The sequence below is a fragment of the Parastagonospora nodorum genome (assembly GCF_000146915.1).
Source record: "Parastagonospora nodorum SN15 chromosome Unknown scaffold_7, whole genome shotgun sequence".
NCBI lineage: Eukaryota > Fungi > Ascomycota > Dothideomycetes > Pleosporales > Phaeosphaeriaceae > Parastagonospora > Parastagonospora nodorum.
Genome location: NW_001884555.1, coordinates 135,621 through 149,986, shown reverse-complemented (window position 1 = coordinate 149,986; position 14,366 = coordinate 135,621). Strand labels below are relative to the sequence as shown.

At 54.4% G+C, this 14,366-nt stretch overlaps 8 protein-coding genes across 8 annotated transcripts in view; 4 read left to right on the top strand and 4 right to left on the bottom strand.

Annotated features, from left to right (window-relative positions):
• Window positions 1-82: 82 nt before the first annotated feature.
• Window positions 83-297, bottom strand: SNOG_04845 (hypothetical protein; the record flags this gene model as incomplete). The annotated part of the gene is given in 2 exon segments (XM_001795206.1): window positions 83-223; window positions 241-297. 2 exon segments carry the CDS (start codon window positions 295-297, stop codon window positions 83-85), a joined length of 198 nt encoding a protein of 65 aa, XP_001795258.1.
• A 323-nt stretch (window positions 298-620) lies between these two features.
• SNOG_04844 (hypothetical protein) lies at window positions 621-1,769 on the bottom strand (the record flags this gene model as incomplete). The annotated part of the gene is made up of 2 exons (XM_001795205.1): window positions 621-1,623; window positions 1,708-1,769. The coding sequence occupies 2 exons, from the start codon at window positions 1,767-1,769 to the stop codon at window positions 621-623; spliced, it is 1,065 nt and encodes a 354-aa protein (XP_001795257.1).
• A 724-nt stretch (window positions 1,770-2,493) lies between these two features.
• On the top strand, window positions 2,494-4,072 carry SNOG_04843 (hypothetical protein; the record flags this gene model as incomplete). The annotated part of the gene is made up of 3 exons (XM_001795204.1): window positions 2,494-3,161; window positions 3,218-3,406; window positions 3,452-4,072. The coding sequence occupies exons 1-3, from the start codon at window positions 2,643-2,645 to the stop codon at window positions 4,070-4,072; spliced, it is 1,329 nt and encodes a 442-aa protein (XP_001795256.1). The 5' UTR covers window positions 2,494-2,642.
• Window positions 4,073-8,786: 4,714 nt separating this feature from the next.
• On the top strand, window positions 8,787-10,965 carry SNOG_04842 (hypothetical protein; the record flags this gene model as incomplete). The annotated part of the gene is made up of 6 exons (XM_001795203.1): window positions 8,787-8,895; window positions 8,957-9,289; window positions 9,396-9,445; window positions 9,633-9,731; window positions 9,773-10,403; window positions 10,460-10,965. The coding sequence occupies 6 exons, from the start codon at window positions 8,787-8,789 to the stop codon at window positions 10,963-10,965; spliced, it is 1,728 nt and encodes a 575-aa protein (XP_001795255.1).
• A 77-nt stretch (window positions 10,966-11,042) lies between these two features.
• Window positions 11,043-11,782, top strand: SNOG_04841 (hypothetical protein; the record flags this gene model as incomplete). Its single annotated transcript, XM_001795202.1, has 2 exons — window positions 11,043-11,681; window positions 11,732-11,782. The coding sequence occupies 2 exons, from the start codon at window positions 11,043-11,045 to the stop codon at window positions 11,780-11,782; spliced, it is 690 nt and encodes a 229-aa protein (XP_001795254.1).
• Window positions 11,783-12,364: 582 nt separating this feature from the next.
• SNOG_04840 (hypothetical protein) lies at window positions 12,365-13,528 on the top strand (the record flags this gene model as incomplete). The annotated part of the gene is made up of 2 exons (XM_001795201.1): window positions 12,365-12,974; window positions 13,036-13,528. The coding sequence occupies one exon, from the start codon at window positions 12,365-12,367 to the stop codon at window positions 12,935-12,937; it is 573 nt and encodes a 190-aa protein (XP_001795253.1). The 3' UTR covers window positions 12,938-12,974; window positions 13,036-13,528.
• A 118-nt stretch (window positions 13,529-13,646) lies between these two features.
• On the bottom strand, window positions 13,647-14,018 carry SNOG_04839 (hypothetical protein; the record flags this gene model as incomplete). Its single annotated transcript, XM_001795200.1, has 1 exon — window positions 13,647-14,018. One exon carries the CDS (start codon window positions 14,016-14,018, stop codon window positions 13,647-13,649), a length of 372 nt encoding a protein of 123 aa, XP_001795252.1.
• Window positions 14,019-14,081: 63 nt separating this feature from the next.
• Window positions 14,082-14,366, bottom strand: part of SNOG_04838 (hypothetical protein) — a gene marked incomplete at both ends in the record, with an annotated part of 1,699 nt that continues 1,414 nt past the window's right edge. The window contains one exon of the mRNA XM_001795199.1: window positions 14,082-14,170. Coding sequence (XP_001795251.1) covers window positions 14,082-14,170 — 89 coding nt within the window. The remainder of the gene's footprint in view (window positions 14,171-14,366) is intronic.

Below are 14,366 nucleotides of genomic sequence, written 5' to 3'. Positions count from 1 at the left end.
GAGAGTCAGAAAGAAGGCATCGTGGACCCTGAGCCGGAAACATGCCATCTTCTCGTTCTCAACACACGACCAGCACTAACATCTACGCCATCTTCGCCACAAGCAGCCCCGCGAGCGAAGGTGCCTGACTGATGCGGCTAAAGATCTGACACGAGCCCAGAACACGGCGCCTGTCGTTGGCTGCGAGCATGGCTGTCGTGTGCCCGACAGCTCCCGACTCGGCCTGTATGACGATTATACCCGCTCCACATCCATCATTGCCGCCTGTCCACCAACGAGAGCGTAGCATCGAAACATGGCGGAAACATTTGCGCTTGGATAGACTCAGCCAATACCATGGTTTGCTTCCATAATCAATGAGCATATCTGTGTGTACGCTGTTGAAGCGCATCGATACAGCATTCTTGCATGGTAGTCGAGTACCGCACCAGGTCTGAAACAAAGAAAGTGAAACTCTGGGCGACCGAAACCACCCATTTGGTGGTGATTACTATGTTTCCATAGTTCTATCCTAATCCTAAAGCACAATCTGTGCTTGGTATCGTGACTTTTGTATGATGCGCCAAAACGCCCTTCCATGCTGTAACCTTTTCGTGCGTCATTCGTCACGGCCGGCGTGTTTACAATTCCAGAGCCTTCTTTGCCATGGCCAGAGCACCGTCAAACGACTTGTTGCCGCCGATGAAACCAGCCGCGTGGACAAACACACAGCCCTGCACGCCGGAGATCTGGTCCAGCTGCTCGTCACGGACGCCCTTCCATGCGTCTGGCAGATCTTTGCGGTTGACGAAGCCACCGTTCTCCTTGCTGACAGCGCGGATGCGCCACTTGCCCTCGGGCTTGTCTTCTGGGAACAAGACGTACAGGACCTGTGGCGCAACACCCTCCGGGATGGGCGACTCCTTCTCGAGGTTGTAAAGGTGGTCGGCCCAGGGCATGCCTTCGGGGAGGACTAGGATGCGGCCTTGAGGGTCGTACTGTAGTCGCGCATCGTATGCCTGCTTGACAGAGTGACGGGCAGGGAGCCACGAGTTTGCGCGGTCTGTGAGCTCGATCAAGAACTGCTCGCCCACGAATTGCGATGCCTTCAAGAAGCGCACGTCCTCTTCTGCCTGTTTGGCTTCTGGCGTCTTGGTGTCCTCGGCGTTTGCAGCGCGAGGGCCATAGTTGTAGCGGTTCACGACGCTTGCGATGCTGAAGCCACGGTCCTCGAATTGCTTGGCCAATCCTGCCTTTTCGAGATCCTTGGCTGGGATGACGTTGACGCCGTTGTCGTTCGCATCGAAAGCCTCGATGAAGTCGGCATAGATCTTCTCGAACAGAATGTCGCGGTCTTGGCCCTGCAGCCCGGTGACTGAGGTGATGATGTCCTTGCCAAAGTGGAGGTAGACGAGTCCCGCCGAGGACAGCTTGGTGTTGTGTCCCGGGAAGACAGTCTCGAAGCCACGCTGGTGGTGGTCGTAGCGCTTAGCATTGTCATCATACTCTCCGCCGACATCGACGACGGTGTGGCACTTGGCGAGGACTTCTGGGTCGCGGGTGCGGACGAGCTGCGAGTCGAGATAGGTGGGGAGCAGGCGCAGCATGGCAACTGCCAGAGATTCATCGGCGTGGAAGTGGCCACTGCGCGGTGGTCAGACCCCTCACTGCAATGCGCCATGGATGAACTCTGAACTCAGAACTCAGAACTCAGAACTCAGAACTCACTTGTGCGTGCCAATTACAGGCGCTTCCATCTTAAGCTTCTTGGAGGGGGATTCGGTGGCCATGGTCTTTTTGAGAAACGTGTAGTTGCGGGCGATGGCGGGTCTAGAGGCGACTGGAGTCAGTCTTGCAAATGGCAGCAGTATGGGCCTCAGTGCAAACATACAATTGCTGTTCTGGTTCTGCAGAATGTTTCGAGGCTCGACGAGTGGGGCACAAAAGCAGGGCAGCCATCCCGCGGCGCAGATTACTTGGCACCCGCGGACCCATCTTCTTCCAACGACGCGGGCGCTATGCAATTTTGGGCCATTTCCAGTTCGCAGTCCGCAGCCTCTCGCAACCTGTTCTTTCCCGCTGGCAAGCTGCAGAGAGGATACTGTCATCTTACTGGAGCTGGAGCCGTGTCCAGTGAACACATGTGTTGAATTTTGTTGCCGACCGACATCCAGCTCTGCCCTTATAACGAGCCTCAACGACCCCGGCCGCCTACACGCGACAGCACACGACCACCAATAGCCTGCATCTGTGCCTGGCCTGCCAGATTGCTGTTGACGCAGCCACCTGCATCTTTCTGCTGCCTGCAAAAAAAAACCCCCTCTCTCGCAGGCCATCCGACCACGGACTGTCTGCCAGGATCACTCCTGCTCCTTCTGCACCAAGCTCGAGCTTCCGTGGACCCGTCGACTTGCACGTGAAGATTGATTTCCCCCGCCAAGAGCCACGATTCGAAAGCGAGGCCACGACCCACCGCACGCAACGAAACCTGTGCGCGCCCACCGCAACTCCGACGCCGCTGCCCGCACCGCGACTGACCCCCCGACGACTCCCCGGCGCTGTTTGCGCGTCCACCACGCGCCCCGAATCTTTCTCCGCCGCCTCAGCGCACGTCAGAGGTCAGGCTCGTTGGAAAACGAGCTTGGCGACGACGGCGCACGCAGATGTGGCTTACTAGAGTGCTCTCGTCGACCACCTTCCTGGGCGCCATAATATTCACCATCCCCTTGGCCTTCGACATCGGCGGCCGCACATGTGGACTGGCATTCTCGCTGGGCCTCAGCACATACTACTTCCTCTACTCGGTCTTAAGACTAGCCACGCCCGATCAATCACGCTTCCGATGGGCGCTCTGCAACATGGCGGCGTGGGCCCAGTGGCTGGCAATACCGACGCTGCTCATCTGGAGTCTGAACAAGTTTTCCATCGACGCGACCAACAATGCACGCTGGGCTGAGCGGACCTTCGCCGGGAAGAGATCCGACTACAAGACCGTCAGCGAGTGGATATTCGGGAGCCAAGGCCTGATACAGAGTGCCTCGATCAGCGCGTGGGACAACGGCCTGAGGTACAGCACCCCTGTATTCCAGATGGCAGAGGGCTTCTGCAGCTTGTTGGTAATCCAGGCCGCTGGACAAATCACCAGATGGGTGGTGAACAGGGAGCGTGGAGACGCGTGGATGGTGAGACTGCCTTCATTCGACATGCGCAAAGAAACAGTATACTGACAGTTGCATAGATTGGCCTCCTGATCAGCTCTGCCTCCATCATCTCCACGTCTGTCTACTTCCTATGGCGCATTACTACCTTCCCCGAGATCAGCAACGTAGACGCCATCCTCATCGGTGTAGCTATTACTACCGCCATATTCCTTGGTGGATGGGGCATTGTCAGTGCTAGAGGCAACCCAGTCGAATCGTCTTTGCTTGTAAGCACCCCACCTAGAATCCCTCACCTAGCTAACTCGCGTCAGTTCGCCTACGTGACCCTCTGCATCTATCAGATCTTCACCGACTACCAGCCCTCGCCTGGTTCCAAAGCCGCAGCAAATGCCCCTCAAGACCCCGCTCTACCGCCATTACCTCCCATCATCATGGCATCCTACACGACTCTTCTCCACGCCATGGGCTCCCTTCCCACAATCATTCACACCGGCTTCAACCTCATGGTCGGTGCCATAATGACCATCACGCCTTCTGTTATCATCTCCCTCGCCTACCGTGTCTTCGTCATGTATGCTGCAGCGCGCATCATCCCCGCTGTCCGAGAATCTGGCGCACGAGCTCTGTCTCAAGAGCCCAGTCTGGATGACGAAGACGAAACGAGCAAGATCCTTGGATTTCTGACATGGTTCAGCCCCAGTATTATCATTGCCGTGTACACCAGTCTTCTGATGCAGCACTTCGCCAGCGGCAACGGCGCTGATGGAAGCGCCGTGACTGGCGAGTGGTGGACGAACCAAGGCGGCGATGTAGGTGGGAATACTTGGAGATGGATCAATCTTGCCATTACAATGGGCTTGTATGCCATTGAGCTCAAGATTTCGCATGCCGACGACGATGGCAGGTTGACGAGTCACTGGAAGACAGATTAAGAAGGTATGGGGAGATAACAGGCGACCAGAGAAGGAAGCACCGAATGTAAGAGCGCAGTCGAGATTTCCACTTCTCCCTTGTGTTGTTAGCAAGTTTAAACATGCGCATAGTTCATTGTTTCAGATACCCCCAGTTCGGACATTTGGAAATAGGGAAATAGTTTTGGGCACTTATATATTCTTTGTTATACTTGAAAACCGTCCTCGCCGCCACCTCTCCGTGCCACGTTATTTGGACATATGGAGAAAGAAGCATAGGGTATACCCTTTGTCGCCGTCGGTGGACTGTGGAAGTTGCATTCCAAGGCTGTTGCTGCTCCTTTTGAACAACAGTATGACATGCGCAAACCTCAGTTGATATTTTTTGATTTACTACGAATGATTCGCCATCATCTACGAATGAACTCCAAGATTGACACAGAGGTGCTGGTGAGAAGTACCATATTCCAGATAAGCACCGAACTGAGTATCAAGCCTCAATCCCTAGAACGTGACTCGGGTACTTTTAGCCCCATCATGCATGGCCTGTTTTCACAAGACTAGAGGTTTCAAGAATTCTAGGCTCATTCAATACGTTTGACAGCTCACTATTGTCGCCGCCTGAAGAAGAAAGAAATGTTTGGGCGGACCGATCTCAGTATAGTTCTCAGAGGCATCATTCAACATCTACATCGAGTCGAGTTTACACCTTTTTGCTGTTTCTTAGTACTTCAACTGCCCGTGTGCTAGACGAACAAGAACGATTCTTCCAATTGTATTCTTTCTCCGTTTTACCAATCCGTATCAGCGTTAAAAACATTTTTTTTGGCTTCCGATGCAATTGCCGTCAAGTTTCTTCGCGGGCTTAGGCAGCCGAGCTATAAATACCCGCAGGTCCTGTCATCAAAGCCAGGATTCTGTATTCTTTGTTGCCGTGATCCTTCCCGATGCTTAGCAACAAACGAAATCAGTGCGGCACGTTCAGGCAGTTTGGTGATCCTGCCGGTTCTTTGCCGATCGGTCGTCGTCGAAATTCCGTAGGGGTTCATGTCCAAATCATAGTTTGGCCAGCGAACTCTCGCTCTACCTTTTCAATCTCATGTAGACTCCAGAGATAGCACGCTTTGTGCAAGACTAGGGCATCGGAGTCATCTTGAGACACACGGGGCTCTGCACATACGTATCGTTCATAAACTCTGAACGGGCATGGGTAATTGCAATACCCCACCGGCCGGCTCTACAGACTCCTCATCCTCAAGCTCACTTGTGTCAGAAATATGAACAGTGGCCCCGAGTGGGTGGCAGCTCGCATGAAGCGTCCAGTCAATTCCGGAAGACTTTTGAATCGTACTCGTGATTGGAACATCAGTCATCTTGGGCATTGGCAGGGCAGGTAGGGCAGGCAGGGCCCGGAAAAGAGGTTACCCAACATTATTGACCCACAGAGAACAGTGAGCGACTAGTGATGCTGCCATGAACAGCACATCTCGAAGTTGGCCTGCAGCACCAAGAGCCAGGGAGTCCCTATGACGAGAGTATTATGCGATCCCACCCTGTCGACCTGATCTGGAGCATCCGAACGGCAAACAGCTTCGTCAGCACACTCCACGTTTGCGCTTGGATCCATTTTTGAGTGGGTATGTCTAGTCGCAGTCAGTACAAGGTTCTTTGTTACCGCCTCGTGCTTCCTGCCTGTTTGACCACCATCCAATATATGAACACACTGCTCAGGTTCCTAGCGGACACGAAACAACGCAATTCGATCTGATGGGTGGCTCAATGCTACCCAGCATCGCCAGCAGCCGCGTGACAGACTCATCATCTATTGGACGTGATTCAGAAGCGCACATTGCAGGATTGACCGCCTGTGTCGAGCGAGTGAGAATCCACGGAGTGACTTCCATGGCTCTATAATGTGCTGAGGTGCACTGTGCGTCTCCATAGGCGCCAGTGGGTCAGAAGCCTTGAGAAACAAGCAACGGGGCGACCGTGCATGTTCCGAAACTTGGAGCGCTTGGTTGGGCGCTTGCGGTAACAGAAGTACGTTGCTTTCTTGAATGTGACATCAGCACGTGTGAACAACCGACAGAATGGCGACGTTGATGAATTGTGTAACACTATTCAATGCATCGATTGAACGTTTGCAGCGTCCAAACCGAAGTCATGTGCCTACACCATTCATCGCAATATCGAAGCGGTAAGCGAAGGGTCGGTTCCAAGGTCTCGGCGAGAAAGTAGTTTTCTTGACTATTGCCCCTTCTTTGAAGCTGTAATGCAAGGACGCGGCTGCAATGGCCGACACCAGTGGTGGCAGCATTGCTAAAGTTGTTGTTGGTTCCGTGAGGATTGTGGGTACATGCGCCGGGGACGCCCCATGTTAGATACCTATGCAACCGCGCCGCAGCCCTAAATGGTCTCCTGACGCCGACCACAATCTCCACGCGCGATAGCGTAGAGGGGCGTGTAAGAAAACGGGTTAGCAAAAGGTAAGCGAGCTGACTTTATGCGGCGTCCCTTCAGTCATAGAAGTATGAAGAAGTAAAACAGTGCCGCACACTTGCAGACTAGCATCGGGGATTGATATTGCACGCTCCATTTGCCTATGCTGGCTATCACGGCCTGCAGTAGACGCTAAGCGACCGGGGCACCCAATGATGGATATGGTCGGACACAACTAAAAAACCTCTGGTCAAAGTGCGACTGGTTATGTTTGAGAAAGCGCTCGTTTGGGCAAACCTTGGTGGCGAAATCTGGGGTAGAGTGTCTTCTACCACAGTAAAATGCGTGGCGGGTAGGCCAAGGCGACTGCCGCCTGGCGAAGCAGCATCAAGTGCCATTGAGGCGAGCTTGCGCCGTTCACTTTGTCACCGCATATGTCTTGGAACGGGGAAATTGCTGGAAGAAGCCTTTTACATTTTGTTTCCAGTTGACTGGCTGGTCCGGCGAAGGGCGATGGTGTGTACGAGGTGATAGAGGGTTCCTCCACCGGTCCGACTTAACTCGCGGCAAAGCGTGACGGCATAGTTTGCGCATGCTTGTAAGCGACAGAGCCGCGACGGCAAGATATTCCGTAGCAGTGGTTGCACTCGACCTTGAAGGAACAAAGCAAGGGCGCTCCTTGAGTGTAGTTGTTAGCCTAATTAAGTACGCTACGTGGGGACGGATATCCTCGCCAGCAAGCGCCTACATCCGCGCAGCGCAACGGCAGCCACAAAGCCGCTACCCGATAAGCGCACAAATCCTGTAGACTAGGCTGACTAAGGCTACCATCGAGGATCAGAGCCATAGCGTAGCGCATGACGGTTCACTGCTTCCCAAAGACTCCTGTGCAATGGAATGTATGCTTTTCCAATGTCTCGAAGTCCATGGGCACCGAGGTGCTGGATCGCAACTGCGCCGCATGAAGCAGCTGGATGTCGTCCCCAGTGCTCTGTTTGATCGCTAGCGGGAGCGGCACGCCCCGCCTGTGCCCCCCCAAGGAAACGAAGAACTGGATACGTTGGCCACCAGGCCATGAGCCATGACGTGGAGTTGAAGCTATTCCTACAGCAGCACGACAGAACAGCGTTGCTGTTGTACGCGCCGAGGGGCAGCGCGTTAGGCAGGGTCATGAATCTTGGATGCACAACGACGAGAGAGGCAACACATTCCATTGGTGGTGTGCGGTAATGGCCTGAAGTAAGACCGATCAGGCAGCGGCTGGCATTTTCATCGCACGGAAGCAAATATAACGCGACGGGCGGGAAGCCTGAGTCGTCGCTTTAGCCGACGAGTGACGCGGCTCTCTGGCTGTGTAGTAGCATTGGTGAGCAATGTCACCGCGTGTGCTGTCGGGCGAAGCGGGAGAGGCACAAGGCGCGTGCAGCGGCCTTTGGCCCCAGGACGCCCCAGGACGCTCTCAGGGGAGGTGACATTCCGCTGAGAAACGGGCCGGCTAGCCAACCAATACACGCGTGGATCGACTCGCAGCCGACACGGGCGGAATGATGGGCGTGTATCGAGCATCAGCATCATCATCGAGCATTGAGCATCCAGCATCGGACATCTGCCATCGACACTGCAATCGACAGTGGAACGTCAACATAACGGCAGAAGGCGGCGCGCGCAGGAAGCTCGACAAGGCAGTGGGTCATATGAGAAGAAGAGACTGGAGTGGGCGGCGAAGTGTTGATTAATTGAAACTTGGCCGGGGCCTTGATGGCCTGCTCTTTCGGGACAGGGACAGACGAGTCTATCGGGGCGGTTAAAAGGAGGCAGTGTTTGTCGCAAACGAACGGACCCCTGGGGGAAGCGCGCGAGAAGTTGGGCGATACGCACACACGCACGGCTGCGAGGAGCCGTGTGCTGGCGGGCTTGGGCGTGGGCGAGAGTTGGTTGGTGAAGGCGTTGTTGCAAGTTGCCGTGGTTGATTGTGCGCTCGAGGCTCCCGAGGCCCGTCCTTATGCTTTTCGTGTGGTGTAGGTTGGGCAGGAGCGAGCATCCGCGCGCGCTTATCGAGGCGCGTCAAATATAGACCCCCGTCCGGGCGGCAGCCAATTGGATTCTCGACGACAATGGCAATGTGAAGTTGGAGTTGATGATCGCCGAAAGTCGTTAGGTGCCTCTGCACGCCGTGACACCACCTCGAAAAGGGACCCACTGCCACCCTGGCCCCTGGTCCGAGCTCCAAGCTCGCACATCTCGACAAGATCGTGAAAGACGTCGGAAATTCGCCAAAAAAACGTGGCAGAGCCTCATGGACCCCTGCCCAGATGTACAGATCGAAGCAGCCGCGTGGAGAGACGCAGTAACCGCGAGTCTACAGTCTGTCGAGGTGTTCGGTAGCAGTTCTGCGGACAACGCTAGTAAGCGCACAGCCAATGGCGGGGCCGGGCAGGGATGGGCCCTGCCAGCTGCAGACCCCAGTTGCAGGAGCCATGGACAGGCGCCTTCCGTGGGATCTTGCAAGCTGCGCCTGGCCTGGAGTCGCCCCTCCCTCATCCAGTGTACTTGCAAGCCTGCTGTGTGCGCTGCGTTTTATACAGCCTGTTCGCCGCGACGGGTGGCTCTGCTTCCCGAACGGCTTCCTCGTTGACACCATCCACGCCCGTGGCCCTCTGACCGTCACAGCACCATCTTGCACCTTGCACCTTGCACCCTGCACCCTCCCAGACTGCTACCGCCAAAACAAAGAGACGATAGAGCCCAACTCCGACACTCCCGCCGCCACCTGCCTCGACAGTGTTGATCTCCCACCAAGTATCCCCTACTGGCTTACGGCATCTTGACCATCCATCCATATTCAAATCCGCAACCTCCAATATCCAACATCCAACATTCAACTACGCTTCTCAACTCCTACAAGCCGACAAGCCGACAAGCGCCAAAGCCGCTTGCCGTGTCGTGGAACAAAAAGTAAATATCAACTGGTCGTGTCACCCGCGAAGCACCTGCATTCCACTGCATCTTCGGCACACTCTATTGCTTGCAATATCGACGTTCCCCCACACTGTTCTAGCATACCGGACTGCATGTACCGTCTAGGGTGAATGGAACTGTTCATTGATGCGACTTTTGGAAAAAGTAATCTATTCGTCCCAAGTGTAAATCGTTATCGCAGGAACCACTCAAGGCCTCACGTGGCAAAGGAGCACCACCCAAGCTACTCTTTCCACCCACACAGAAGCACCCACATAGCAGAGTATGTCGGCCGTCGTCCACTTACCACTACTCAATACCCAGAATCCATACATGCTCAAGGACAAAGTTGTGGATTCCTTCACACCTACCTTCACTACCGTGAATGGAAGAGGCTCACCGCCAACCCCTCGCACATCTGCTAGCACCTTGGGCATGAGTGCACGTACAAGTCCCCCACAACAAACCGAGCTACGGCCGTCCGAGAACGGATACCGCAGTGGCACCAGTTCCGCCTCTTCAAGCTCATCTAGCCCGGACTCTGCAGACAGTCCCCCCAACAAGAGGCCGCGTTCAAACTCTCCTGACCACAACGTCAGTACGAGTGGAGGTATGGAGGCTCCACAGCACCGCCAGTTTCCTTCCATAGACCGGCCCACTGAGCACGAGCGACGTTGGACTGCCGAGCCTCAGTCACTCAATGGCTACCGCGATATGCGTGAGCCGCGTCCGATGGATCAAGTGCACGGCAGCATGCCGCCCATGGCAACGCAGCATCTGCCCCTCAGCGAGCATGGCGGATTTGAGCCTGGAAACTCGACCGACCCTAGCCGAACTGCCGCACAGCAGCAGAATGACGCGAAAAAGAGAAAGAGACAGTTTGCCAACCGAACCAAGACTGGCTGTGGGACCTGCCGAAGGCGAAAGAAGAAGTGCGATGAGGCGAAGCCTGAGTGTATGTGCACATTTACAGCCTCCCAAGTGTACAGAATCAAACTAATGCCGTATCAGGTAACAACTGTACCCGTGGTGGCTTTATATGCGAGGGCTACACTAGCAAGGTCCCTTGGTCGAAGAATGGCGCAGCGAAGCAGCCACCCCCGTTGCAGGCCAAGGAGCAAATACCACCTCATGATTTGACTGCAAACTATCCCAAGTGTCCAGGCTGCAATCAGATTCACATACCGCATTGCGAACCGACACGCAGCAACAGCCAGCCATACTCGGATCACCGGTCCCTAAACGGGTCTGAAGGTGCTCGAGTCCGACCAATCGTAGTCGAGGAGCAAGAGCGCAAACCTCCTGCACCTAGCAGTTGGAACAGCGGCTGGAACGAGCCTCCGCGGGTTTCCTATCCGGAGCATGCGCCGTCTGTACCTGCGCAATATCCGCAGCCACCCGCTCCGACCAACGACAGGACGCCGTCGCACGATCATCACATGCCTCAGCCACAAGGACCCCCTCCCGCCCCGGCAACACAATTCCGCGAATCTACCACCATACTACTCAGAGCATGAGCCATACTGCCAGTCACACTCCTGCTATAGCTGATGCCCATCATCAAACGCCACAACAACCTCGTCAACCACCACCAATGGCGCCGCCGTACATCTGCGCCGCCTGCGCCGCAACCAGCGCATTATACGCCTCAATCAAGGGCGCACAAGACCGAAAAAGGAAAAAAATGTTGAATGGAGAGCCATTTTTGCCGAATGACGAGCAGTTGATGCGGGAACGCTCCCAGTGCACCAACGCCGTCTTCGCTTACAACAGCACTGCCAACCCATCTGTGGTCATCTCAAGAGGGGAGCGTGAGCGCAACTTCAAGCTGATTGTAGCAGCTCAATGGATCCCTCCACGCCATATGGATCATCGCCCGGGTGCTCCCAATGGTGCTCATCTTGGTGGAAACGTGAACGTTGGCACACCGTTCCACTGCGACTATGGCTATAATATATCTATTGGCGACAACGTTACAATTGGAGCTCATTGTCGTCTTCTCGATTCTGCTAGGATCGCTATCGGCAGGAATGTCAAGATTGGTGTTGGCGTAACCATTCAAACGCTTAAGACACCAACCGATACAAATAGCCTCAAGGGCAGCAATGGCACAGAAGTTGCTGCAGAAGTCCACATTGGTGAAAATGTTTTCATTGGCGACAATGTTGTCATTGAAGCTGGTGTAAAGGTCGGACATCACGCAATCATCAGATCTGGATCTGTTGTTACTGCCGTAAGTAACAAGCCATTGTCCTCTTACCACATGGGACTAACGCTGAGTAGGACATTGCGCCTCACATTGTTGCGCGTGGCAATCCAGCGTTTGCATTGTGATTGCTTCTGCTCCGCGGCCCACGCACAGGCCGATGACAGCGCCCAACATTCACGCTGTTGTGGCATCTCGGCAACGCTCTGGTCAGCGAATGCAAGGCACTGCAGCTTTTGACCCAATTAGTCGCCTTTTTCACTCTTTTCTACTGGTGTTTATGAGGCGCATATTTGGTGGGATACCCTGATCTGATTTTTTTTGGGACTTGTTTGTGACTAGTTTTTCACGTGGTACCTGCTGCCAGCAGGATATGGCTCGCTCGAATGAAGGAAACGTGCCACTTTAAAGATGATGTTTTCGCCGTGCCACGATTGACTTCACTCTGACCTGTATGAGCTAATGGCAAGACGTGTGGACAAGAATTATTCGCGCGCGCCAATACGCCCTGCTGCAGGTGCTGCAGATAATATTACGCCCGGCACGTCAATCGCGGCACTTTTGATCACATCCGTCATGTGAGGCTCTTCCAAAGGCGTTTAGCGGCTGTCTGCCGCGATGAGCGCGATGTCACGTGGTAGCTTCGTCCCAAGAATTTCCCGAACATCTCCAACACGACGTCCTGCGCATCCGCTCCGCCACATCACACAATGCCACCCAAAGCGCCCCTCAATTGGGGGCTATTGCCCCCGGCTTTTCTTCTGCCGTCATCAATAAGGGCTTTGATTCCAGCACAACCGGCCGCCGCAGCGACTTCCTACACATGCATCCGCACCATCAAATCCACAAACACGCCGCGACCCGATCGCTTCGCCCACCGCCCAGGCAAACCAGCGCTAAATAGCACGTCTGCAGCAGCCCTTGAACGTAAAGCGCACTCGACGCCATTACGCACTGGTCTTCTAGCTCTCAAGCGTGGCATGACAGCCATATACGACCCCACCACAGGCAAACGCGCCGCCTGCACGGTCCTACAACTCGACCGCAATGTAGTCGTTGCGCACAAGACAAGAGAAAAGAACGGGTATTGGGCCGTGCAGATAGGCGCTGGGCAGAAGGAGGCGAGGAACGTCACGAAACCAATGTTGGGCCATTTTGCAAAGGCAGAGACTGCACCCAAGAGATGGGTCGTGGAATTCAAGGTCAAGGGCCAGGAGGGGCTGGGTGTGCGGGTTGGTAGAGAGTGTCGGTGCGGGGTGGTTCAAAGAGGGCATGTGGGTTGATGTTCGGGGCATTTCAAGAGGAATGGGTTTCGCTGGTGTAAGTTCAGACCTTGTTCAAATACGAGGCTTCTCCAAATTGAGACTAATGGATTCCGCAGGGCATGAAACGTCACGGCTTCAGTGGACAACCCGCATCCCACGGTCAATCGCTCATGCACCGTGGCATGGGATCAGCCGGAGGTTCCCAAGGGTCTGGATCTCGTGTGCTACCCGGTAAGCGCATGGCCGGAAGAATGGGCAATGAGAGCGTCACGGTCAAGAACTTGAAGGTCATGCAGGTCGACGAGGAGAATGGCATTGTGGTAGTCAATGGCTGCGTACCTGGGCCTGAAAAACCAGGTGATCAAGGTGCAGGATGCGTTGGGTAAGCCATGGCCTGAGGGCCCCATGAGTGTCAAGAAATCGCAGCCTAGCGGAGGTTTCGCAGACTGTTGTGGAAGAAACCCCGGCGGCAACAGCGACTGCCTAAGGTGTACAGGAGGCGGGAGGATGTACAATATACCACATAACACTGGTGGCGTCACCCCATTAGTGGCACTGTAGGGTAGGCATGGATAGATTTTGAATTGTACGAACATGTAACAACGAAACGTCCTTTCAACGGCCATTATATAAAGCTTTTGGATCAGAGTTAAAGAATGCATTTGGATATTTACTAGTGTGGGCCTCTCAAACTGACACCCAATCCTCCATTCCTATCGCATTACTGCTAATAATCGTCATTGCCATCATCATCCTCGCCGAAGTAATCGTATCCAAAGCCCCCATTACAATCATCCTCATCATCATCACCATCATCATCATCACCATCGCCCTTCCCACCCTCTGATTCTCCACCAGCATTCTCTGCACCTTCTTCGCCATCTCCCTCTGCTTCCTCTCCCCCCCTCTCCTTTCCCACGTCCTCGTAATCCTTCTTAGTCACTTTTCCACCATCTTCTTTCTCTTTCTCTCGCGCATCAGCCTCGCGGTATGCATCCAAGATGCCTTTAGCCTCCGGGTAATCGTCGGTTTCGTAAGGCCTGAGTCCGTGGGCGTGCATGAAGTCGAACTTGTTGTCGAAGTTGGCGTCACGCATCATTTGGTTGTCGGATGAGGGGTTGTGGGGCTCAGGAGGCATTAAATGGTATGGTGTGGTGAGACGTCAGACGTGTGTGTGGTGGAAGGTGTTTGAGATGTAGTCAATTGGTCGAGCGGCGGTGGTTGAGTACTTGATGGTTGACAGTAAGGTAGCTAAAAGGCAGATAGGTGAGCGATGGCAATTTTTATATATCAGAAGGAGGACATGACGGTGAGCTAAAGAAAACTAGTGGGGGGAAAGATAGTAACAATGTCAACTTTCACTGTTGAACATTCCGCATGCGAACTCTCCAACACATGAATTCATAGCCAACAAACGAGAACAATTTGACGCCACCAGGCCCGCATC